At 40.6% G+C, this 27,098-nt stretch overlaps 1 protein-coding gene across 2 annotated transcripts in view; it reads right to left on the reverse strand.

The window, feature by feature from the left end:
* The window catches only part of RYK (receptor like tyrosine kinase), a 69,660-nt gene that overhangs the window by 13,929 nt on the left and 28,633 nt on the right, over positions 1 to 27,098 (reverse strand). The window contains exons 5-10 of one of the 2 annotated variants that reach the window (XM_064457097.1): positions 26,418 to 26,474; positions 24,854 to 24,998; positions 20,901 to 21,002; positions 18,323 to 18,456; positions 14,994 to 15,080; positions 194 to 263 (exon numbers count right to left, since the gene is read on the reverse strand). In XM_064457097.1, coding sequence (XP_064313167.1) covers positions 194 to 263; positions 14,994 to 15,080; positions 18,323 to 18,456; positions 20,901 to 21,002; positions 24,854 to 24,998; positions 26,418 to 26,474 — 595 coding nt within the window. The remainder of the gene's footprint in view (positions 1 to 193; positions 264 to 14,993; positions 15,081 to 18,322; positions 18,457 to 20,900; positions 21,003 to 24,853; positions 24,999 to 26,417; positions 26,475 to 27,098) is intronic. The other variant, XM_064457098.1, reaches the window with a different exon arrangement.

The raw sequence follows: 27,098 nt of genomic DNA on the forward strand, positions 1-27,098 counted from the left end.
CTTTGCAATCTAGAATTTTGTATTTTAAAGTGACCCAAAAATAGTGTCAGCTCTTTATGGCTTAAAAATATTTTCAAACAAAAAAGTTGCTCAGCTCTGAAAAAATAATTTCCTCTCCCCCTAGGAAGCTTTAAGCACAAGTATTTTCAGCTCACGCAGATACAGTTTTGTTTATAAACACTGCTTAGCTTACCTGTGATGAAGTCCTCTGAGTTTACAGCTTTCAGTCAGCATCATTGTCACCTGTACCTCTGAGGCTTGATCTAATTAAAAAAAAAAAAGGAACTGCAAATATGATTTTGGAAACAAATCAATGTATTAATTAAAATTTGGTCCAGATTCACAAGTCAGTTGAGGTCATTTGAGCACAAACAGAACTTGTTTGCCTACTTTTATAAAAAGGAATTTAAAAAAAACCCCAAACGAGTAAGCCAAGTTCTAGGGCATATTTCTGCTTAAACAAATGGGGTGAAGCTGAAAAAGGAAATAAACCACACTCCAGATGCTGACAGACTGTACTTTTGCCACTTCCTGACAGCTTCTGGGCAGGCATGAACCTCCTGCACTAGGCAGCATGGCTCACATCCTGCACACAGGGCCAATGCTGCTAGAAGGTGAGAATTCTGTGCGTTTCCCAAAAGCACAGAAGTGCTCAGAAGACACCGGTTCACTGCTGAATTACCAGTATAGGCTTCTGCAGATTACTTCCATACCAATCAAGACCATTTATTTCTAGGTTTTCTTATTTACTACTCTCTACTTGAAACACTTGCCTCTTGGTAACCTTAAAAATGCTTGCTGTTCTCTTCCCCACCTTTAAAAAAAACCAAACGAACAAACAAAAAAAACAATTAACTGCTGCCAGCTAAAATTCAAGCATCTGTGATAACTCCAGATAACAGCAGTCAGAACATCTACTCATCAGAATCAAAGTGTTGCCTGTAACCCCTTGCCCACAAATATTTTTATGTTTGGTTCCCCCAACCCTCCCTGTCTGGTGGCAAGAAGCAACAGGGAAGCTTAACACAATGTAAACCAGAGCTCTCACAATCCCACCCTCCTCATACTTGGATGCATTTTCTGTCCTGTACTAAAACTAGTACTGGTGTGCCTAAGCAGCAAGCTAGCACAGGGGTGCACCCAACAAAGGCCAATCAGCTTTCCTTCCTGAATTAGGATGAATTTACATATTACAGATGAGTCAAACCAACATTTTACTGCCCTGGGAGGAAGAAGAGGGGAGAACTCATCTGCTGTTTTCCCTTCTTCATGGTCTTACTCTCCTCCCTGTACCAGTTCTGACACCCTTTCCTAACTGAACTTTAACCCTGAAAAAGAAAACATGACCTTTGACTGAGTTAAGAGTGGTGAACATGGTCAGCGCAGATGAGCACAAGGTAGGGAAAGAAACACGGCCTCCCTTCATGGCAATGGGAAGCTAAATAGATAGGCTCTAACCGTAATGCACAAATTGGCATTTAGCTTTCCGGATCTGCTGGAAGTAGAGACAGCTTCAGGCACAACACAGCTCCTGCCTAAGAAGGATTCATCAACAGAGAAATCCTGCAACTGAAGACCCTGAGAGCCACAAAACATCAGGTGGATTGAGAAAGTTCCTTGAAGTGAGGGAAAGGAATGATATTCCAAGGCAAACTACTTCAAAGGCTGCTTTACCACCTCAGCTCAGGAGAGATTAAAAAGGAGACACGTCTTCCCAAAAGTATACAGGCACTAAAAAAGGAGAAGATCAGGAAATGGAGTTTATAAATGCAGATACAAGTCCCAGCCAGAGGCACTGAACCCTGGGCATGCTTGGAAACCCCTAAGGAGCATCACTACCTGGACCCTGTACAGGCTAGAAGGACCAAGGCCACCAAAAGCCAGGACACAGCACCCTAGAGAAGTCCAGACACAGAGGTGCCATTAGATTAGTGACAATTATGGCTGTGGTATATTATGGGATGTATTAAAACAGTGCATTTGCTTGTATTTGATAACAAGTATGTATGCAGGGGAGGGTATGAACAGGTTCTTGTAGTGCAGAAGGCCTCACTTGGCTATATTTAAATGTCTCTAGTTTGACCTCCCAACACACAGAAGTATGAGAAGTAGGAAGTCCTACCTACTGCGCAGCAATGGCAGTCAAGTGTTTTATACATGACTCATTTGATATGTAAGAGACAGACTTCAAAGGTTGTAAGCCGACAAGAAAAACCAAGATACTACATTAAAATGAAGTTATATAGGCATGAATGGCTGAGTTATCCAACTGTTCTAAAGGGCAAGAAGCATTAAAAACAGAGGTGTAAAAGCGTATTTTAAGAAATTAAGAGGAACTGCCAGCAGACTACTAGTAGACAGCGTCAGGTTTAAGTGCGTTAATTACTAGAACTCAAAGACCACAACCTCTTCATCCCAGCATATGATAGAAGAAAGGGATTACTAGGTGTGAGTTTAAGGTGATTAACTCACTCACACACTCTTTGGCCCCGTGCTTGCTTAACTGGTTTGCTTTTAATTGTAAGATCCACCATGCAATAGTTTGAAGCTCTAAATCAGAGATTATTTCAGACTGGTTTTAAAATCTACAGAACGAGTTAATCGGGTTTGGACAATTCACCTATTCATCTCTTGGCACTAACACTGTAATAGGCGACACTCTTCCGCCAATGCCTTTCCCTTTCCATCACACAGGGTGTTTTTCAGCAGGTCGCTGTTACGTTTCATTGTTTTCTTTCAGCTTGGAGACTACACTATAGTCGTTGAGCACCCAAAAGGATGATTGACTCCCATTCAAGTATATACGGAAATCTAAATCTTATCTTGTGAAACAGTCCCAGCATCCGTATTGTGTTTTCTTATCAATATTATTTCCTTGTTTTCTGTATGGAAAAAAAACCTTAAACACCAACAAATTCAACACACTCAAAACAAACAATAGCAGTACAAGGCTAATCCCTCCTCTAGCTTAGACCAGTGCCAATTTAGAACCACCACACAATTCGATTATTGTGGTTTTGTACTAGATATAATTCAAAACAGAACATAAATCTCCACTTCTTCGAGTGATTCTTGTCAAAAGGGGGTAAAAAAATACCAAAATAGCGCTACCGCAACAGTCCCCATTGCAATCAGGCTTCCTTTTAAGGCCATTTTCTTTAGTTACCCAACAAAAAGTACATTTAAACAAACTCTGTCACATTTAGTGGATTATAAGCACTTTCAAGCATCCAACAGACAGGTCTTCATAGATAGGAAGAAGGTGATTTTGGTAATAATAATTTTGCTGTAGAGGACTTAATGAATCTGACCATCCTGCAACTGCAAACCCTTAAAGCAATCCAGAAAATCTACAGCATTTCTGGCTTTGATAAGAGAAATACGCAGTGCCAGGGCAAAGCCAGCGACAGCCGTGACCCAGCTTGATGAAATGTTTTTACGAGCACATACTAAGGTGAAGACTACGGATTTCATTCTCCTGCCTGTGCCAAAGTGTAACCCTGTACCAAAACCATATATCAAATCTCTAAGCATCACATGTAAGCACACACACATGGGCATTTTATTCACAGAAATGCTTGTGCAGCCACACAAAATAAGACCTGGGGAGTGATCTTGTCAAACACACAAGAATGCCCACAGGCTTTTGCAGCTCGTTTTTTCTGTACCGGATCCATGAAGTCATTTGATACAAACACAGCCACACACGCAGCTAAAGAAGGGGGGATGGAGGAAAAGCCTCCCACAGAGCCAGACACCTCTTAAATTAGAATAGCAACTCAAAGCCATGACAGAGGAGGCCATAGTCTCCCATATATTAAATTTGGGCATCAGGCCCTGAGTTTAAGCTGAACACTCCCAGGCAAGGCAACAAGGGCTTGCTGCACAACTTCGTCAAAGCCCTCAAGAAAAAAAATCTAAACTTCCCTCTGATATTAACACTATTTGTGATTAAGAATACATCAGTGCTCAACAATTCACAGAGCTGGAGCCTAATGATCATGAGGCATAGCTAGGTCAGTGCCTAGTCAAGTGCCCTGAAAGAGCATCATCTATTTTCACAAGGCTATCACACAACAACAGCTGAGTAACTGAAGAGCAAAGACTTCAGGTCATGTGAGTTAAGAGAAAGATTTAATACCCAGTAGTAATTCTAAATGTTCACTTAGGACCAAGAAGGTCCAACTTTCAGAAGGTGCTTAAAAACAAGACTATATGAGATAGATGTAAATGCATTCCAGAACCAGGAAGATGCTTTTAAAGCACTGGTTTTACCCTTTCTGTACCAAGAGCCTGGCTGTGAAATTCTACCCCAAGGCACAGTGTAAGAACAGTTAGGATTTCAAGAAGCTTTGATACAGCTGCAAGTTTATCTCAATGTTACTATGTTATTTGTGTATAGCCAGGCACAATGGGGCTTCTTGGCACTACTATTTTTATGTAAGAGGTTAATCTCTCCACACAATTCTGGCAAGTGAGATATGTGCCGAGGCCCTTCCTGGTTCATGGGGAGAAAGAGCACCTATTTGATTTTTACCAACTTCTGAAAGGCCATCTGCAAAACTGCATTTTAAATCTTTGTTTACCATCATTCATCAGTCACATGAATCATCATGACACTCACATGAAAAGAAATCTCTGGCAAGTTTTGCGATGACATTAGCATTGCAGCAATTTACTTGCTACAAGACTGGGCACTCATAACAGCTGCAGAGCATCATGCTCTACATTTACTGGGTGGTTGTATGTCGGAAAAGAGTCACTCCACACCTCAAATTACTTACCAGACATGAAAAGCAGCAATTACCTGGATATTGCAGTGGCTTACCCAACTAGCTGGATGGCATTCAAGAATAACATTTTAAGTCAGACCTCCTAGAATCTCAAAATAGCAAAGCACAGCATTACAACTTAAAGACTTTAGATTGTTGCACGGTCACTGAAATCTGTTTCTTCAGACTGAAAACAAAGCAGAATCTTAAAAGCAATATAACCACAGTTCTCAAAACTGAAATAAGTAATTTCAGAGCCCTTTCATAACCTTCTGTGGGTAGTAAGAGACAGCTATTTCTTTCAGCACTCCCATCAGGAGCAGCTCTACAAACACTATAGCTAGGAAGTCTAAGGCTTCCGATAAACATGTTTCCTGACAGGACTATTTAAAAAGATGCTTCACCTGAAACTTTTCTCACCTTTGGACCATTTTTAATGTCTTGCTCCTGTGTGAACTTGCTTCTGTCTCATACTGGAAGCTAATATTCTCCAACATCAAAACTCTTACATGACCCATTTTTCTCTATGGCTACCTGTTCTCACAAAGCTTCCACTACCCTTATTATCTTTCAAGCTTGTGGCCTTTGCCAAATATACTGTGACAAAGCCCAAAAGCTCAAGTTAGTGAAGGGTGAAAAGCATACAGGCAGGCGCAATGGTCACAAACTCTGTGCCCACAGGAAATGAGAGTAGTACTAGAACTGCCCAAGATGTTGAGTTTCACGTAAGAAATGCTCCTTTTTAATTACTGCTGCTTCTGCAGAACAACTCATTATGTAAAATTCCTCCCAAGGCAGAATTCAATCCCAGTTCAAAGAGAACACATGCCTGAATACATGCTTTAACCCTCCTACACAAGTCTTTGGTTTCTTGGAAGAAATTCAAAGGCTATCCTGAATTCACATCTGTTGTGCATGACATTTTTAATGCTGCTAGCAGACACTTTCAGAACTTTCCTTCAATACAAGGATCAACTTCTCAAGGAACACAAGTAGTCATGATCCAATCTGCTTTGTTATAGGTAGAAGGGGAAGTACATACGCAAAAATATTTACACTTCAAAACTTCAAGAGGCCCTAACAGTTAGACAGTGACAAGCTACCGTGGAAGCCAGTAGTACATCTTACTGCTTTCTGCCTACCACAGAAGTGAAGGAAAAACACCTTGCTCCTGGCTCCTGTTTAGCCACTCTATTGCATGTGCATGTCTAGACAGCTACAGAGGCATTCAGGTAATGGCTACACTTTCACACATCCACGTCTATCTGCTTTACAAGCCAACCATGCATCCTACAGAATTAAAATCTTCGATATGTTAAAACATACAAACACAGATGACAATGTAATGCTACAACGTAGGGCGCTATGCTTAGTCTTGTAAAAATTTCAGTTGAGCAGGATTTTTCCTCCAATCTTAATATCAAGGCTATTTATATTGAAATGTGTGTTTCCACAGCACAACCAGACAAGTTTATTTTCCAAAACAACTCAGTTCATATTTTCAAATTCAAGCCTAATTTTAATATATTCTGGAAGTGCTTCAACATGATGCTGCTAAAATGGGGAATGCTGTTCTGGTTTTCCTACATTAAACACGCACATGCAATTTTAAACCACAGAAAAGGGCAGAGAGATATGATTTGGGGGTAGTGCTACTTCCCCACATAACAATAATACTAGAATCCAAGTAGCCGCAGCAAATAGCAACAAGTAAAAGGCTCTTTGCTCAGTAATCCATTTAACTTAAAGTGAAGCTGAAAGTGTAAGTAAATGTGAAATGAAACTGGGGAAGAGAGACATAAAACTGATTTAATATTTCAAAGTCTATCAACTGCTAAAGGGCAACAGCTAACAAAACTGAAATAAAAGTAGTGATTTTAACTGTATGTAAATGAAAGTGTACTGTAGATCATGATTTTTTTTTTCCTGCAGAAGCATATGGAATAGCAAATCTTTAAATTAAGAAGCACAGTACTTTAGAAATCAACCTCTAAGACCTGCTAGTCAGATTTTTTGTAATGTATCCTGAGACCTAAAATAGTAGAATATATTTTCTTAATGAACTAGGACTGAATGACAAATATAGTGCATTTTTAAGATGACATTCAGAAATTTGCTACTGTCCCCTAATTCTTCAAATTCAGGTATCTTTCCTTTAGAAAGACACTTAAGAATTTAGCTCAGACTAGAAGCAGCTCTTTTCCTGATTTTTTTTTTTTTGTCATAAACTTTCTTCTACAGAAACAGGACCCTGTACTCTGATTTTGGAAAGTTTAAAACTTTTAACAATTAACTTAAATACCGTACATTTAAGGCATGAACTTAAGCTTATAAATATTTTCATGAGGCAGTGCTTTTAAGAATGAACTGCCCAGAACAGTAAATTCAATACAGTTTAAAAATGGTACCTTAGGAACAACTGTGTATACTCTGGGTTGCAGTATTCTATGTCTAATATGAACAAGAAACCCTTCAACTTGGTTAACACAAAGCTGCTTATACACACTTAAGTCACATCAGTATGCCTATTGCTTTCCCTGGTTTGCCTAAGTTCTCAGGATCTTTATTCCTACAGTTCCTAACTGTACCGAAGAAGCCCTGAAGGGTCACCAACTTGCACTCAGCTAGGTCATAAGCAGACCAATACAGATATCACATGAATGAAGGCAGTAACAGGTCTCCTCACTAAGGACAGTTAATTCCCGCTTGTTTTAACATACAACATTTAACATCTAATAGGTTTCCTCATATCTACAACTCAACACAAACTTGCACTGCTAAGTGCATGTTTTGACTTGTACTAGTAAAGTCTGGTGTACTACACTCGGAAGGCAGCTGCATCTGAGACGTACCAGGTGAATTAATGGCAAGGTTCTTCTCCAAGGCTTCTATTACAGCATCATGATTCATATTGTCTATGTGGGTGCACTTTGAGCAGCCCCTCTTAACTAGATTAACAAAAAATTTTTTAAAAGAGCATAGAGGTAGACAAGAATGCTGAGAGTCCCTTAGTGACCTATGATGACATGAATATAAACTCAAAGCTTTGAGCTTAAGTTGGTAAAAAGATGAAGCCCTAAGAGTTAATCTTCATTCACGCTATGACTCTGTTTCCAGTGCTTTTCACGGGTGGTTTGTTTTCAAACACTCCTTTCTTTACATAAGAAAAATTTTACGTGGTTAGAAAATGAAATGGAAGCAGTCAGGTTATCTTGAACAGCATGATCAGTTGTTTTTAACAAAAATTTACCTTGGCCAGAATGTACTAAATGAGTCAGGGCTCTGCACAAGTCAAACTCACTGCGTATGTTCCTGGAATAACACAATTCCATTTGTTCTGCAAAGAATTTTCTCCTTCACAGGAAAAGCACCATTAAACAATGTGTTCTTTAAATCAAAGGTGAAAACCATGTGTTTTCTTCCTCTTCTGACATAAGACAATCTAAAAGATTGACAAAGTCTATTTCACACCATATAAAGGCAGAAGAGATTTGTCAACCACTGGCAAGAGATGCAATGCCAATTGTGAGAAACATGCCAAACGAGACACTTTCCGAAGTTGAGAGTGGTAGCAAACCTCCTATCGGAAAGTGAAGCATTACAACCTCATTAAAAAATTCTACTGTAGAGTAAGAAACAAAATTAAGAAAGCATATGCCAGCTAAGCCTCTCATCTTTCTAACTTATTTAGGTTCTATTGATCCACAGATTCCAATATCCCAAATATAGTACAGATAACATATTCTTGTTCTTACTGGTAATGAGACACACATTTTAATCTTCATAGATGTCCGTTTAAAAGAATGAACGAAGGCAAATTATCCATAGAAAAATCTAAATGTGAAAGAGGCTAAAACTTCTATGACAGTGACTAGCAAATTAATACACAGTGAAACCGTAAACTGCAAACAGAAAAGAACAACTGGATGGCCAACACGAAGGATCTCAAGAAAGTATGAACAACTGATACCTTTTGCCCAGGGCTTGTGACCTTTGTACTCCCAAAAAGCTGCCTCTCTTTTTGCCAACTGATACCTACTTTTAATTTTAAGCTCTCCTCTTTTGGCACAGAGCACTGCACACTCAGGCATCCAGACACAATCTAAAGTATTAGATGATATAGCATTTAAAAATCCTATTACAAATTAACGTATTATACGAACATGCAGGTAGAAGCTCTGTCACTACCCAGGGCATTTTACAACTTTTCTCTGGAGTAAGGTGGAAGAAAAAACTCTTCTAAGGGATCTCGAGTGAACTCAGGGATGAATTGTGCCTTCAGATTATATCTTTATAAAAGATACAGCATTGAGATTTCAAGAGAAGTGTCTCCAAATTTCCAGTCATATCAATTTACAAGCTACAGAATGAGTTGTCACTGAATCGGTTGAAAAGCACTTCAAAGACTTAATGAACAGCTAAGATGAAAGACCCGAGGCAAACTCTGTGGCATAGGAGAAGCTAGTCAAATAATGCTAAACAAGGAAACTCCAATCTATTTGCCGCCTGCACTGATGTTGCTTTATAAGGATCAAACTTGCCCTTTGAGAGTCTGACCTAGCAGGTCAATCCCAGCTTGAGAAAACTGGGAATACAATACATTGCTGGAAACAAGTCTCACACTCTCTGAATGGCCTCTTTCACTTAAAGATTTTCTCAGGATGAAGGTAGGGAGGTCCAGACTTTCTCAGTTTTTATGTACAACCAATTCCTTTAACAGCAGATCGCTTCAGAAGGGAGACCAAGTGCTAAATTCAGAAAAATCAAGGTTTCTTGATTTCAGTTAGCACTCGTCTGGTTTGTAGTAATACTCAACACCTTACCAGAAGGCTAGAAAACATCAGGGAAGGAAAGTGGGAAGGGCTGCTGCAGTTACTGCCGTAACCAGTCAACTTCTTTGCTTTTTGATCCTTTGTAGAAAAGCATCAACCCCACAGCAAGGTAAAAAGAGGCAGACTGACAAGGCTGCAAACACTCCCCTCTCAGAGCGGGAAACACATCTAACTATTGTCTGATGAGCACGTCAGCCACAACATTCATCTTCTCCAAGATATGAAATGAGAAAATTGACAGCACATTTTCCTCTGTCCACATTATTAGTAATTAACCCATCCTGAAAGGTTATGTATCTTATAAACTAATATGAAGAAGGAACACAAGAAAGACGAGATCTGTTATGATATGCATCTGCTGTTGTATCTATGACATGACCTTTCTTCACAAGTTTTCTTAATGAGAAGTATTTAGAAAAAGTTACTTGAATAGGACAATAGCCCTTCTTTGACACCTTTCCTAGTATAGCAGAGATCTCCTCCTAAAAGCCAACGTACACAAGCTGCCCAGGGCCCAAAGAGCCTTCCAAGCCCATGCATACTACTTGTTGGGATTTCTTAGGCATGTCTGGTGGATAATCACTTACCACTCTGCACAACACAAACTTGCTATGATTAATATAGCTTGCAATGGCAGCAGCCAACACAAAGCCACTTGTTGGGATTTCTTAGGCATGTCTGGTGGATAATCACTTACCACTCTGCACAACACAAACTTGCTATGATTAATATAGCTTGCAATGGCAGCAGCCAACACAAAGCCACTTGTATGCCAGTACACGGTGTTACTTCGCAGGGGTGAAGGCTTATATACAGTGACATGGTAGACAACTGCACCAACTTAGGCCATATCTAGACAAAGTTCCTGGGTTGAGGGAGGCGACTGCCCCCTTCTACTCTCATGAAACCCCACCTGTAGTACTGCATCCAGCTCTGGGGTCCCCAGCACAAGAAAAACATGGACCTGTTTGAGCAGGTCCAGAGAAGGACCATAAAAATCATCCCAGGACTGGAACACCTCTCCCGTGAAGAAAGGCTGAGAGAGTTGGTGGTGTTCAGCCTGGAGAAGAAAACGCTCAAGGGAGACCTTATTGTGGCCTTTCAATTGTATGAGGCTTAACAAGGCCAAGTGCTGGGTCTTGCACTTTGGTCACAACAACCCATGCAATGCTACAGGCTTGGGGAAGAGTTGCTGGAGAGCTGCCTGGAGGAAAAGGACTTGGCGGTACTGGTCGACAGCCACCTGAACGTGAGCCAGCAGTGTGCCCAGATGGCCAAGGCAGCCAACAGCATCCTGGTTTGTATCAGCAATAGTGTGGCCAGCAGGAGTAGGGAAGTGATCGTGCCCCTGTACTGGTCGCTGGTGAGGCTGCACCTCAAATACTATGTTCAGTTTTGTGCCCCTCACTACAAAAAGGACACTGAGGTGCTGGAGTGTGTCCAGAGAAGGGCAAAGCAGCTAGTGAAGGGTCTGGAGAACAAGTCTTATGAGCAGAGGTTGAGGGAGCTGAGGGTTGTTTAGCCTGGAGAAGAGGAGGCTGACGGGAGACCTTATCACTCTCTGCAGCTACCCGAAATTGGGTTGTAGTGAGGTGGGTGTTGGTCTCTTCTCCCAAGTTACTAGTGATAGGACAAGAGGAAATGGCCTCAAGCTGCCCCAGGGGAGGTTTAGGTTGGATATTAGGAAAAATTTCTTCACTGAAAGAGTGGTCAGGCATTGGAACAGGCTGCCCAGAGAGGTGGTGGAGTCCCCATCCCTGGAGGTGTTTAAAAGATGTATGGACATGGCACTTCAGGGCATGGTTTAGGAGACCTGGTAGTGTTGGGTTGATGGTTGGACTTGATGGTCCTAGAGGTCTTTTCCAACCTTAATGATTCTAAGATTCAGTACTTAAAGGAGGTTATAAGAAAGACAGAGATATTTTTTAATCATGGCCTGTAGTGACAGGACAAGGGAAAATGGTCTTAAACTGAAAGAGAGTAGATTTAGATTGGACATAAGGAAGAATTTTTTTAGTTGGTTGGGGTTTGGGTTTTTTGTTTGCTTTGGTTTTTGGGTTGTTTTGGTTTGGTTGGTTTTTTTTACAGTGAGGGTGGTTAAGACACTGGAACAGGTCATCCAGAGAAGTTGTGGGTGCCTCATCATTGGAAGTGCTCAAGGTCAGGTTGGACAGGGCTTTGAGTAACCTGATCTAGTGGAAGATATCCAGAGTTGGACTAGATGGTCTTTAAAGGTCCCAATCCAAATTATTATGATTCTCTAATATGATGGTATAGTTTGGGCACAAGCGTACCAATTGTATTTGCCACGTCCAGGTGTTCTCCTTCCAAAGGGTTATTTCTATCGGACATTCCAGATGTAAAGCCATAGCAACTACTCTTTATATCAAAACAGCCAATGCAGTTTCTTAAGTTTCTCAAGCTCTGATCCTACTGACAACAGGTGATTTTCCTCTTAAGAAGGTTATTCTTCCTCACAGCACCAGCTGAAACAATTTCAGTTCACATTTTTCAGAAGATCTGGAATACCCCACGCCCCTTGCCCATTATTTTCTGTCATTCAGTGTACCACTGGACTTTATTTTATCAGACTGCACCACTGGGTAAACCAAGGTAGTTCTGGATCAGCCCATAACTTTTGAGGGGGATAGCTCAGCTACATAAAGCCTTTTTCCCCTTGTTTCTCCTCCATGACCCTCAGGCTCCTTTCTTGCCTTCAGCAACAGAGATACTTAAGGCAGTTCAACAGTTCTCATACCCATCCGCTTTTGTGTTCCTGTCCTACTCCTGTGCTTGTGCCACAACAGCAGTGTGTGTGTGGTCACAGAATGAATGAGATCAAGGAAAAAGTCTGCTTAAGAGAGAATTTTTGCAGGTTTGTTTTTTTTTTTTCCCCCAGGCAAATCAAACTCCCAACTTATTACATGACCCAGCTGCATACACAGATATCACAGCCAGGGTACAAAGATGAAGCTGCTTAATATTCACACTGCAAATGAACCACTGTATGGAGAAGTGAGAATGTTTATAGTTATTTTCCTAGCAACATTCTGCTGCCCAAAACAGTATTATTCACAGACAATCATCAGCAAAATCTATTAAAAACTTTGTCCATATAGATCCTTTTTAAAGCTGAGAAATACTCTACAGACAACGACTATGTGAATACCATTACTCCCTTAAGACTATGCTCTGGTTCACTGCAGCCAGCAAATCTTTCACTGCAAAGGGAAGGGATAGAGAAATGAGGATGCATGCTATATCAAAGATACAAGGCACTGCAATGGAGAAATGAAGCTTTAAGAGGAGACTGGAAGGCCCATTTTGGTAAAGCAATTAGACAAGCAGTGATGGGAGGCAGCTAAATTAAGATCTGTTCTCACAAACGTCACTGTCATTTAATCCAATGCTATAAAAAGTAAGCATGCTTAAGTAGTGCTGTACAGATGTCAAACTGCTCTAGCTCACAACAATTTTGGGGCTCACAAGAGTCATAGCATTTGCTGACTCTGAAACAGGGCAGAGAACCACCAAACAACACAACAAAGGGGATCACAGGTTAAGGTAATACTGGTGAATGACGCCCCAAGTTAGACAACCTCGTCATACACAGAAGAGCGCAAGGCTCACGTGATATAGTTTCCAAAAGACTTATCCGTATCAAATAAAAACTAAATGATAGTCAGAACTGTTTGGCAGGGAGGGGCTATGGAAGAGGCCAGAATTCAGGAAAAGTTCCCAAAATATTGAAACCTTTTAATTGAGAATGCTCCATTACTTCTTGCTAGAAGTCACTACAAGAAAATACTTTCCTTTTTACAAGAGGACCATTACTTTTGTTATGGCTATGACTACTTCAGCAGACACAGTTCTAGCTACCACTATCATGCTAAATGGTAGCTCCCAACACCTTCCAAATGGGCAGCATGTCTACTTTTCAGAAGTCCTCTCTAGACTCAACAGGGAGGAAAAGGGGTACAGAATGAAAGCGTACCACCTCAGAGGCACTCCTGAGGAAATAATGGAAGTATCTTGTGACTATGAGAGTAGCTGTGACGCTGAATCTAGGGATGCCCATGAGGACGTGCAAGAGAAAAGAGCAGGAAAAGTGACAGCAGCAAAATCCTCACTGGCGCTCCATGAATCCCACTAGCAGAAACACAAGCAGTTCTGCTGGCTGACTTGATGCTACAACAGATTTACTCACCGGTTACCCTCCTGCTGCCCACAAAGCACTACTTCACTGTTGGTACCCCTTCCACTGAGGTGGAGGGACCTTACAGATCAGGCATACCAGGCTGATTAGGAGGTAAGGGTTTGTTGGGGAGGAAAGGAGGCTAATTTCACACTGCCTATGTTGATTAATCACAGCTGGGCCTCATAGTCTCATAGTACTGACAAGCTGGACCTTTTCTAAGTTCAACCTGTTTTATTAGAGCAGCAGGTATGGTATCAGGCAGACTTGTCTTCACCGTCAAAGCACACCATCCTGCTAGGCTTACATCACGAACAACGTGCAGCTAAAGAATGCAGCAGGGTCCATCCCAAACTGCCACTTCAGACCATTTCAAAAAGTAGGGACCCTTTTTTCAGCTACCTTTCTTAAAGTCAACCTGATTTGGAATAAACTCCTCCCCTTGAAGTGCGTGTGAATCTTTTTCTAAGTGGCTTTCCACCTCAACTTTTCTTTTATTATGATCACACGCACATATCTGATTGTGTGAGAAACATACCAAGAATAAAAGAATGTTGCTTTCTTTAAGCAATATATCTTTCTTAAAAACAGCACAGAATAAATGGGTACCAGAAAGATTAAACAACAAAATTTAGCAGCTTCACCAAATCCCACCTTCCTCTTTAAAATTCATATCTTAAACTGCTCCAGCAACGTATTTCTTAATTTATACAAATACAGCATCTTTGTTCAAGTTCTAAATGATAATTCTTGTGCTTCAAAAGCAAAGTTTAAGGATGGCAGAAACTATGTCTTATCTTTTGTACAGCCACACATGTTTATAAGAGATTTTAAGATGCATTGCAGGTGCCTTTTTCAGCAATTTGCAGGGGAAAAGGCTGTGGATTGAAAGAACAATGACATGATAGGGGGAAAACCAAATATTTTTTTACTTAGAAGAATAAGAAGCAAAAGTATTCAAGACGCAGTAACTGAACGCACTGTTGGAGAATGCACACATTTTTCTTCCATATAAGATTTCAGTTCTCTCTGGCTGAAGGCAGCATCCAAATTGCATTTGCTTTTTAAGCAGTAGCCTTTTGCATATTTCGGGGAGGAGGGGTTTGTTTTTAAAGACAGATTTGGTACACTTAGCAAGCACCACAACCCAAAAACTGGACACAAAAGAAAAACCCCTCCTTTACATAAACATACCTTTAACAGTTTTGACAAAAACTTGTTTCTCTTTACTGGGGTCTTTTTCTTCTATTAGGATCCCATGGAAAATGCGCCCAAATGTGCCTGTGAAGAGAACATACAATTAGTAAGTACTACATGGTAAAAATACACCGATAACATTAGCAGAATTCAATATCTATTAAGAAAACACTACCTTAACATGAAAGTTAGGAACGTTAGGAAAGTAGGAAAGTTAGCAGAAAGTTAGGAACAATGGTCCTGAAGCAGTAAGTCCTGAATGCCCTAGTAAGTCAAAAATGTATAACCTAACAACCTCTCCAGCACTGAATCCAGTTCTTGATTCAGACCTATATGCAGTAAATCCTGAAAGTTTAGATAACTAAAACTTAGGCAGACAAGCCTGAGTGAACTAATGATAGAAACAGAATCCAGTTAAATTACTTATCAATACTGACGATGGGTTTATTTGTGGCAATTCAGTTTTTGCCAACCATCCACACTAAACACTCCAGCTCTGCGCCTTTCTCATCCAGCAGGTCTGGCATTCTCCAGGCAAAACATTTCTCAAAGATGAAATGTTTTTGGAAATGTTCACACAGAAATACTGCTTTCAATCAACCAGTACACATGGAACAGTTTGAAAAACAGTATCACACTCAGCAAATATTTCACCTCAGCTAGAAGGTGTTGGGTTTGTTTGGGGGTTTATTTTTTCAGCGTCTCCAATGTTTTTCCATTTACAAAAATTTAACGAAGCTATTAGAGGAAGAGAAGCTACATTGAACAGCTGGAGTAAGAACAACTGCAGCTTGGTAACACACACAGAATTAACTTTTTATACAACTGAGGTTGGCAACGCTTTTCTATCACGCTATTACCATGGCACCACTGTGTGCATCACCTTCATGCAATCTGTTAATATGTTGCATCCCTTTCCCATTGACTTGTCCTGTGTGAACAGGTTGAACAATCTTTGACAGGGATTGCCTTAGCCTGGTTGTACATCTTCTGACACGAAGTGTGGGTCTCGTTTGGTTTCTAAATACTTAACAGAGACAGTGCAACACTTCTATCATCTACCCTAGGACTGAAAGTAAACCCTGCAAGACAGGGATCCTCAAATTGTAACCTTATTAAGAAGCAATTTAACTAGAGGCAAACATAAATATATAGCATGAGTTATTTAACAGTAAACTAAAACCCTCCTATCTTGGTTCTTGAAGACATTGTAAGAGTGCCTTAAATACATATTTCTAATACACAAATACACATAAGTCAAAGGGAAGATAGCATTTTCTACTGAAACATGTTATGGTATCAGGCTATCTATTTTTAAATGCTGGAAATAAAAAGGATGGGGAAGCATATAAAAGCAGTTATGACTAGAAAATAAATTTCCTGCAATCTAATATCTAGACACAGTAAGACTCACAGCATGCCTGTATGGCCCACACTTTGGAGTTTTGTTGCTTTGGTTTTTTGTTTTTTTTTTAATGGTACCTTGAAAGACTTGTATCTTCACAGGAATTGTGTGTGTCACCAAGCGTGCTATCACTTTCAGAGACCACACTGTGAACACACTACTTCAGCCTCACCCTCCCCTGGGCTTTTTGCAGATTATGCTGTTTATATTCCAGACTGAACATCTATGCCGTTTCTCTACTTCAGCAGAAAATGGTAACAGTCCACTTAGAGTTAACATCTGCTCCATTTGCTAAAGCGGAACAGATGTTAATAGCAAGTGGACCTTTAGTCCTTCAGACTTTTGAAAGAGACACCTACATTTTTGGCTTACATCTTAGTACAATATGACCCTGATGCAGGTTCAGAAACAGGTGCTGCGCAAGCCCAGCAATACAAAAGGCCCCTACAGATCCCTCTTCCTTTGCATGCTCTCAAACTCTGGTGCTTTGCATTTTCCAACTGGTTACACCACAGCAGAGCCATAACCTCCTAAATTTATAAAATGTTAAAGTATGTTAAGTTACGGAAGCTACTCAAAATTTATAATAAATCTGTAGCGAAGACCTGTAAAATATCTTTAAGTTCCATTTGCAGCACTTAGGAATTCTTGAAAATTTTATGAAGGCATTTTTGTTAGTCGCTTCTTCCCCTCTGAAGCTCATTTGTTCTTAGATGACAGAGGCTCAACTCTCCTACAGTCCTGAACTAAAATTGATGATTTTTCATATCAGGATCTGTCTTTAGATGTCTCACTAACTTTTTAAGATTCTGACAGTCTCGAATACCAACTGGAGGCCAAGAAACCAAGATCCATCCCAGTATTAACTGGGTACACATTGCATTCAACAGCCATTTAAGCTGTCTCGCAGAATAGGGCAGCTCTGTCACTCAGTGCTAAACATGTGACACATAGCTGCTGTACTGAGTCACTTCTAGTCATTGGATGACTACTCACATCGCAACTACAGGCAACAGACAGTACAAAGGAACACAGAGGACATTCTGCATGCGAAGGAAGCTTTTTGCCCAACGAACATTGGAGTTGAGCACAAAAGCTACCTCCTTAGAGATTTAGAGGCATAAATTAAATGGGGAGTGTTAGCATCCTCCCATTGTTTGCCAGACAGTAAAGCAAGGGATTTTAGTAGTTCTACCTCCAAAGCATTAGTATCTCAGATCTCTAGCTTTTGAAAGTTTGATTTCTCATGGGACTTAGGGAACACAGACTTGAAGTTGCAGCAGTAAAGATTTACAACAAAAACCTGTAAATATTTAAGTCCATTTCCCAAATTCAACAGCAACAAGAACCAACTGATGTTGTGCATGAATACTTCCAAAGTAAACGTTAAACAAGATGGAGTCAAGTAATCTCTAATTGTTTTCATATCAGAGCTGTAAATGTTGCATCTGCTGATTGGATTTCCTGATCAGAAGCCATTAAATTGAGATTATGAGTTTAGATGACTGCAGGTTTTGTGGGCTTTGGGTTTTTTTGTTTTGATTTTTTTTTTTTTAACGAGAAGCTCTCCTGCAGTAACTTACAGAAGTGAGTTACTTTGCCACTTACAGCCCCAACTGATTACCTCATTCCTTAGCCATCTAACCCTTACCTTTATTTAAAGGACTAGATTATTAAGACAGAAAGATGAATGATTTACTGAGCACGATTAGTTGCTCCCCAATTCTAATGAATTCTGGAAACTGCTTTCCCCACCCCTCACACCCCAAATGCAAACATCATTCATCGTTCTTCTCATTCACCAAAGTTACGAAGATCAGAAACGTCATCCATGATTAATTTCAGAAAAATCTAGCTACTGAAAAAGAAGAAAAAATATACACCATGCTGTAGTCAACAAGTATCCAAGTCCTGTAAATACCTTCTTGGAGCACATCTTTTAGAGTTATCCTCTCCCGGGAGATGGCTATGTCCTTCACTTTAGCTTTTGCTTCCATTAGAGTGACACTTTTAAGATCATTCTTCTCTATCCTTAATGTAGGATAACCTGAGGAGCCAGCAGAGCCAAACAAACTAATATAAATACCCTTACAATGAGAACACAAACACATCGCTTCACCGCAGCACCACCTACAGGTATAAACATATGCAAGCAGCATGTACTTAAAAAGTTTAGTAAATAATCTTTAAAAGATTATAGTACTATACAAACACAAAGACACATGAATATAATAATCCACAGGAAAAAAGAAAAATCCTATCGGAATTCTATATAGTGTCATGCAATCAAGTCTCATTATTGACACCAAGTAAATAAAACTACTCCTTACGTACTGAAGAGGATTAACACAACACTGCACTTCCCTGACAAGGAAATAAAGATCATGGTCATGAGGAAGATGCCTTACCCCAGCAGGACATAACCAAAACTACCAGTGCCCTCTTCTGGCACTTCTAGACATCTAGAATAATATAGTCAGAAAGGTCTGAATATTTTTGTACAAGTTTATGAATCACTAGAAAAAAATCTTGACAGTTACTTTGATGGGAATTATTTTTTTATTTGAACATTAGTGAAAACAAGGTTGATAGGACTAAGAATGTTCCTGCTGTTTATTTTGTGCGTCCAACCTTTTTTCTTCTTTTCTTAATTTTATTCATTTTCCCTGTGCCACCAGGGGTGTCCCAAAACAGGTAAGAGACATTCTGAAACAATCCAGACTGAACAGAGCAAACAGGTCCCGTTTAGGCATAGCAGCTACCACACTAATGAAGGCGAGGAGGGTTTAATCATCACCATGGGCTTAGTTTGCAGGCCACTTTCATGACAAGTTCTCCTCTCTCCTTTTGCCAGAGGCTCAGTAATGTGTTTCCAGGGGTCATAATTCAAATTAACCAAACAGTGTCACTTAGAGGGCCAACCTAAAAACCTGAAGTTGACAGGACATCAACAGCAGATTGTGATCTGGGATAAGGGATGGAAAATAAAAAGGCTGGGGAGAGACTTCAGAGGGCAAGAGGGAAAACCAGCTCAATAATTGGTTGTATGCTAAGATCTCTTCCAAACTCTGTGGAAAGATAATATTTTTTTATATTTACTTATTTTTATTTTAAAATAAATTTTTCTACTAAAATTTTAAAGGCAGTTTTTTGTAAGTGAAATATGAACTCAGATGACAAAATATTTTTTTTCCAAAGGAGATACAATACAATTTAGAAGAAAGCCAAAACTTTCCCAGAGTTGCTCAAGTTCAATCTTTGGTAAACACCTGCTTCCACATTCCACACGAGGAGGAAACAAGACGACACAGTAGGGCTGAACAGTAATCACAACATTTGTGTAGTGCTCCCTCATGAATTAGGATGATCTGTATCATTACTACATGCAACCAGAAGGAAATGGGAGAGACTTTTAGGTCTTAACTGGTTGCTTTAAAAAAAAATCAAGTCCTTAACCATTATTTTTACCTAGCTCTAAATAACAGTTCTACATTGACATTTCTACTCGTTAGATTGCTGAAAAAAGTCTCTTAAGGCAATTAATACAAAACTATTGAGCATTACAGAAGAGAAGAATCACTAGTGGCAATAGATGAAAACAGGAGCCATTTAATTTACACTTTGTGAAAAGGTCGTGAGTGCCAGCTTGGCAGTGTCCCGTCTACTGTAAAAACAGCAATTTGAGTTTAACAGAGAGATAGTTTGTTCCTCTGGCCAGGCTCCCCCATTTTTCGCATTTCATAATATAAACCCTTCCCTCACTTTTGATCTTTTAAAGCAGGGTCTCAAGCAGTAGCATAAGCCAACTGAGTTTGGGCTAAGTCCTGCCTTCCTCCAGTGTCCAGTCATGTAGACCCATAGCCTCTAAGTACCAACTCTTGGTGCTCACACAGTGAGGCTACAAGCCAGCTCAGAGACTTACTCAACCAAAAACCCATCACTCTACAAAAGAAGTCAGGTTTTGGCCGACTCAGCTCCCTGAATCATCTTGCAGCCTAGTAGCATAAGTGCCAGCACAGAGTAAAAGGCAAACACTCACAGTCAGTCCAACCTTAGATGAGACTGAACTGCCAGGGAACTGCACACCAAGTGTGTCCAGCTTCCCTACAGTCTGAACAGTCCCTTCCCTGGAGTAATGCTATATGGGATAGAGGAGACTAGAGAAGACAGACAATAACTGGCAGAGTGTTTACTCTGCAGATAATAAATACCTCCAGTAATTACAGAATTAACATGGAACATAGCTAATATCAGTCTACCACAGAGTATGTAAAACCCGGCCACCCTTCCTTTTAATTCACTGCTCTTAAACTATTTGATGTTCTTTAAAGCAAAGCTGTAAACAAAAATCATTAATATATCACCCTTATAAAGCTTTTCCCCATTCATTTCTTTTGCAGCAAAAAGATGAAAAGACTAATCAGTGAGACCCCTACCACCAAATACTCCAGCTGTGTCCAAGAGGGTCTGTTGCAAGGGTCTAATTAGATTAACACTTACTGGTTACTGGCGTTGCATTGTTTGGCGTGTCAGCTCGCAAGTACTGTGTCGTCTGCGTGGAAGGTTGGGATAAACCTTGTGAGCTACTGCTATCACTAATGCTGTTTTAAAACAAAAACAGACAGGATCATCACTGCTTGCCACTGTAGTAAGTTCAAAATTAACAAAGTTAAAACCAGAAGATTTTCCAGGCCAGATTTTGAAAGAATGGCATTTTTAAAGCTCTAACACATTAAAATGTATTTGTAACTCAAAAACCTTAGCACTTCTATCCTTTGAGTGTGAACAACTTCCTCCTATGTGTTTTGCAGAATTTGCTCTATTTCCCAGTACTTTTTCCCCACTTTTGAAAAACCAAGGTGACAAAAATGCAAGAATCACCCTGTCATACCAGAAACAAAGTTGTTATATTCCAGAGAAGACTTGTATGCATTTGTTTTATGGTACCAACATCCCACTGAGAATCAGCGACAACTACAGAAGTTTGAAAGCAGTAGTCAGAAACAAACAGAGCAGCACCCATAACACCCTGCAAAGCTTAACTAGCTTTTTCGGCCAGAGTGATCTCGTCTTGCTTGCTCTGGGCCTGCCAGCTGCCAGCTCTATCTGCTGCCCTTTAATTCCTGTGCTGGAGCAAATATCAGAAAGATATTCCCTAGTTCACTGTTGCAAATGGTTGTTTGCCCTATTCCACTGAACGTGTCTCACATCTCTTTTACAGACCAAACTGCCCTAGCCTATTTTGTCATTCCTTTCTCTAACCATACTTGTTGCCCCTTCCAGGACAACCTACGATGTGCTTTTGAAATATTTTGTTTGGGTAGAAGGACCACAGCTGCACATAGTATTCAACAAGCAAACCATAGCTTAAACCATAGCAGAATGTTTTCCATCTTATCCTTACAGTCAAAATCCTACAAAAAGAGTTGTAGCTGTAATGGCCTAAGAACAGGTGAGAAAGTTTGCAGGCAAAGGCAGTACCTGTTACTAGCTCAGATGGCAGGGCCAGAAGAAGCTTTTTTGATCTCCCTCCCAAACACACATCCCCCTCTTTTTTGAAACTTAAAAGCTTATCCACTTCTGCTGACTGTATCAGGAGAACAAAGAAGAGTGTGTTTTGGGGTATAACCCTCTGCCTTGCCAAATAATCAACATTCCATTTGCTTCTTGGGCTGCTATTGAGCACTGACAAAGCAGCGCTAGCCATCCTTGTAGGATTTTTAGACATGCTTGGTGATGCCCTCAAGGACCACTGTTAGCTCTGAAGCAAGGCTTCCTTTAAAAAACAAAAAAGCCAAGTCAACTCTTCCCCATTACGCCGTAATCACAGATGCACCTGCTGAATTTTTTCTTTAGAACATAATTTACTAATACTAACAATACAAACATCAGGCTTACTTATTTATAGATGGCCCTCAATCTCTCTCTGGAAACCCTTTTTAAAGTTATTCCCACATTTACTGTCTTCCAGGTGTAGGGTTCCAGTGTAGTTTTTAGCATGAGGTTGAGTTACAGTTGGTGATCTAGCTACGCCGCTTTAACTTCCTTTAGAGTTTCTGAATACATATACTCCAATGCTGGCAACTTATTACTGCTTATTTTAACTATTCACACTATCGCATCTACATGCTGCTTCAGTGTAATCCACTCTCCAGCAAATTTCCCATAAAGAAGTGTCCTGGCACGGTCACTGCATTAAACAGTGATGCAGAACTTGCATTTCGTTTTCCTGCCACGACTTTATCTCCCCTGGAAACTCCTTTTGTAACTTGATCACCTACCGGCCCTACAGATTTCTTTGGCTGCCTTCCTGCTGCAGGCAATTTTGAAAAAGGAGTTGTTTTTTTTAATGCCTGTTGCAAGTTTGAAAAACAACTTTTTTTTATTAGATTCACCCTGGTGTTTAGGTTTAACTTCTTTGTGTTTATGAACTTTCTTAGTTTTCTCACTTGTGTACTACATCAGCTTTTTCAATGGTGCCTTCTTGCTTTTAATAACCTCCATTACCCTGCTGTTAAGCCACGCCAACTTTCTTTGGCACTTTTTCAAGTGCCTTTGATAGGACGTATGCAAGCATTTGCTCTGAACTTTCAATACAATGTTCTTAAAGCATCTCTGTAGAGCCTGTAAACTCAGCTGTTGGGTTTTAGCTTCTATTTAACAGCCTCCCTCATTTTTATTTAGTTCTAGTTTTTGAGATTAAGAGCAAGGACAGTAGGTTTTCAGCCTCTTGCTCCTGGGAGGTTGCTAACCCTAATGACATTATCATCTTTCATTCAGAACCCCTTTACAGCAACATTTTGAGCTTGTTATTCAAAACCAAATCAAAAGTAGTTTCTCCCCTCACAAGTTCCTTGACTAGTTGCTACATGATCGTGTGTAATGCTACACTAGTTGCTACACTGATCGTATGTAATGCCAGTGCACTGAGGTTAAATAATAAGACTGAACCAGTTTCTCAACCAAACACTGAAATATCACCTCGCAGTTTCTTTGCTGGCTCCTGTGCCTGCTGCCTGTTCTGACAACAAAACTCCTCAGACCCTGATTTTCAGGCACATTTTGCCTCTATTACACCTTTTTTACAACACTAGTTGACCACAGCTCTTACTCAAGGTTTCATCAGGTCAGGCACCTTTGGGGTCAGAAAACAACTCGCCACATGGCTCTCTGAGGAACTAAATCCCACGATCTGCACAAACTTCACAGAAATTATCAGAAGGCCATATACTGATTTAGAGCAAGTTCTTTAATACCTGCAGGCCACAGAGTATGAATTTTTAGCTTGCACCTCCACAGAAATCAAGTACAATGACTCTGTGAAAGGACATTTGATCACACTGCTAGGCTGAGACAATCTCTTAAAAACTCATAGATGACGTTTCACATACTCTATAAATGTAATGCTTTTCCTTTCTAAATTAAAGCAAGCTCCACATCCTTTAACATCTTCTATCAATTAAAAACCCTCAGTAGACAATGAGGCACAAATGAATAGAGGAAAGCTGAGAAGTCATTTGCTTAGATAATCAGGCCTCAAGAAACCATTACTACTTACTGACATGCCCCAAAAACCAAATGATCTGGGGACACCAGAGGAGTAAATAACAGAAAGAAAACCAGAAAGAAGCAGATGAATGGATAGATAAGATGAAAAGGTAGAGCTACTCTGAGATGCTGCAGGCAGGAACAGAAACAATTCGAGATATCCTTTCAACAGGGGTGACCACCCACGGGCCTGACTGTTTTCCAGAGTATTCAGTTTCAAAACTGCCTGCTTCTGAACAGTTGTATCTGATGCAGCTTGTTCACACAGCCTCAGCACAGCTTCAGTCCACCTGCTTCTTCAGCCTCCCTTCTGCCTCGGTTTTTAATCCCCACTCAGCTGACCGTATTGCCCTTGGGTTCACATTACAAGTCCTTTTCACATGCATGTGCCGATTTGATTTTTCTGGATTGAAAATACATTTGAGAGTGAGCCCGTTTTCAGCTCTATAACCAACCAGTTGTAATTCCCAGACTATGCCCTAAGGCCAAAGTGAATACTGGTAAATCAATCAAAACTGAGAAAGCCGAAATTCAATCTCCTGTAGAACTCAGTAAACCCAAATATTTTCAGCGTGCCCAGGTATCTATCAGATTTTCCTTCAATCCTAATAATCTGTGTAGGTCTGGTTCTGTCCTAATTTCCCCAGTGCGTGTCCTCCACACAGCTATTCTGGCAAAAACCCAACAGCCACAACCCTCCCATCCTGTGAACAGCTGAGCACCTGCAACTGCTGCCTTTCTGTAGTATAGCACTTGGAACAACTCTGCACAGGTAGTAATTGTTACAGCTTGACATCAAGAGCAGAAATTGCAAGCTATACAGAGTACTCATTCTGAGACCAGAAATCCCACAGATCTGGGTAAACGTGTCCCAAAAATGCACTTGAAAAGCTTGAATATATACCTGTCATCCAACTCTATCCTTTTCATGCTGTGGAGATGCAAGACAGCTAATATTATTGCCACCAGGAATATAACAGCACAGCACACGCCTACGCTGATATAAAACACACGGGTAGAAGTGGTGGGAGCTGCATTTACAGGATCAACTGAAATAGAAAGGTGAAAAGTTAGTGAACCTCTCAAAAAAAAAAACCCAAAACCAACAAAAAAAAAATCCCCAAGCAAACCCTGCAACAAGTGACGTTTTGTTAGTTCCCAGCAGGCTGACATGTCAGGAAGGCGGCACTGCTGTCCCCAGACTTGCCCCTGGTGCCCTGTCACCCAGGTCTGGCAGGAGCTGGAGCCAGCCTGCAAAGATAGACCATGGTAACCTCCAGAAGAGTGGGCACCACAGTTCCTGCTGCAACAAAGCAGGGCAGGGCCCAGCAAGTCACTTGATGCCTCCATTTATTTACTGGGACAAAAGAAGGGCTGCTACCAAAGGATAAAAGCTTGCCAGGAACCTCCTAAAATGGTCTTATTGGTCTTGCTGGTTGTACCTTGCACAACCCCTCAACCCTCCTCCATGGCTCCCGTGCTGCAAGCACAGGAGGAGCATGGACAAACCCAGCCTCCAGCTCAGCTGAGCCCCAACACAGCAAGTGGCAAAGACTTGCTAGCTGGGGCTGAAGGAGCAGGAGTCACCTGCATGCCAGGACACAGAGCAATACAGCAAATCAAATGAGACTAATACCTAGGCACAGTGTGATAGTGGTGCTCACTCACTGACAGAATGTGCCAGAGCACACAACTTCAGCTTCTCCTCCTGACTGTAGGGTATGGTGGGTGGACTATGGCCCCTGTCCTGAATCTTAAAGCAGCAGTGTTACAGGGCAGTTAATCCTCTTTCTCAGAAGAATCTCAACTGTGGTGAGTTTTACAGCAAAATTCTGCACCTTGGCAACAGAAGGCTGTCTGCTGCGCTGGCCTTCAGCTAGTGCTAAGCAGCAACACCAGCAGAGGACTGGAGGCAGGAAGAGTGCAGTAGCCCTAGCCATCTCCAATTTTAAATCACGCATAGCAGAGAACAATTGCCCTGGAAGAGACAGCAGGTGGTAAAGAGAAAACTGAGCAATGTACTCCACTGCTTTCCAAAACAACTCTGGCAAAAATGTTTACATTTTGGGTACTACAGAGTCAGAGCACAGTCAGTCGATGATATTTCCAGCTAGAAGAGGAATGAGTAAGAGAAACTACCTCATTCTATTTATTCAATACTGACCAGTTAAAATGGCAAACCAGACAGGTCCTAAAGTCAAGAAAAAGATCAGTCATATAGGGAAACAAGAGCCCCTAAGATGTGATAAAAAAAGTTGTTAGGAGACTTGGAATAGGTTTTTTTTCCTCTTCACTAGTATATACTCCCAGTCAAAATCATTAATTGCAAAAAAACCCCACTAAAATACTGGGTATAGTACCGACTACCCGGGGAGTGTTTTCATAATGAAAGCTGTGGAAACAGAAAGAACATCACAAGTTTTTCATTTTTTACACTCAAAGGAAGTTGTACACTCAGAATTACTTACAGATAGCCTTGCTGCTGTTCTTATCAGATGTTGGAGATTTTACTTCTGGTTCAAGCTCTAAACAGATAAGAGAAAACCAATAAGTTTAGTATGGATTTATTATTGTAGTCCTTCACAGAGTGTCAATTGCTTCATTTATGGAAAAACAAATCTGCTTTTCCAACCAGGTGAGATGACTTAAGGACTATAGTTATCTCTAGATTTCCATTTTAAATACCTAACCACTCTATAATAAAAAAACCAACATTTCTTTAAGACACATGGGTCAGATATTTCACCACTGATACATATGTCCATTGAGGCCATGCTTGAACCCACTGAATCTACCTACCTCAAAAAACCCTCCAGCTTGTCCAAAGTCCAAAGCAGCAGACAATAGAAAGAGGAGGTGCAGAGAATGTGAGCGTATGCTAAGACACTAAACAGACACTAAACAAAGAGCCCACAGAATCAGTTACTACAGGATAGAAAATAACTTCTTGAATGTTCAATCAATACTACCCTGACTTTCTGGAAGAAATTCTGGCTCCAGCCTAACACTACTCATCCTAGGAAGAGGTCAGAGATGTAGCCATGGGCATTGCGCCTTCTCAGCTGATGCTACAGTCATGAGTCTTTTAAAACTGAAGGATGACAAAGGTAATGCCTATTTAAATACTCATAAATATGGAACAAAAGGCA

Source organism: Phalacrocorax carbo, chromosome 7 (genome assembly GCF_963921805.1).
Source record: "Phalacrocorax carbo chromosome 7, bPhaCar2.1, whole genome shotgun sequence".
NCBI classification, from domain to species: Eukaryota; Metazoa; Chordata; class Aves; order Suliformes; family Phalacrocoracidae; genus Phalacrocorax; species Phalacrocorax carbo.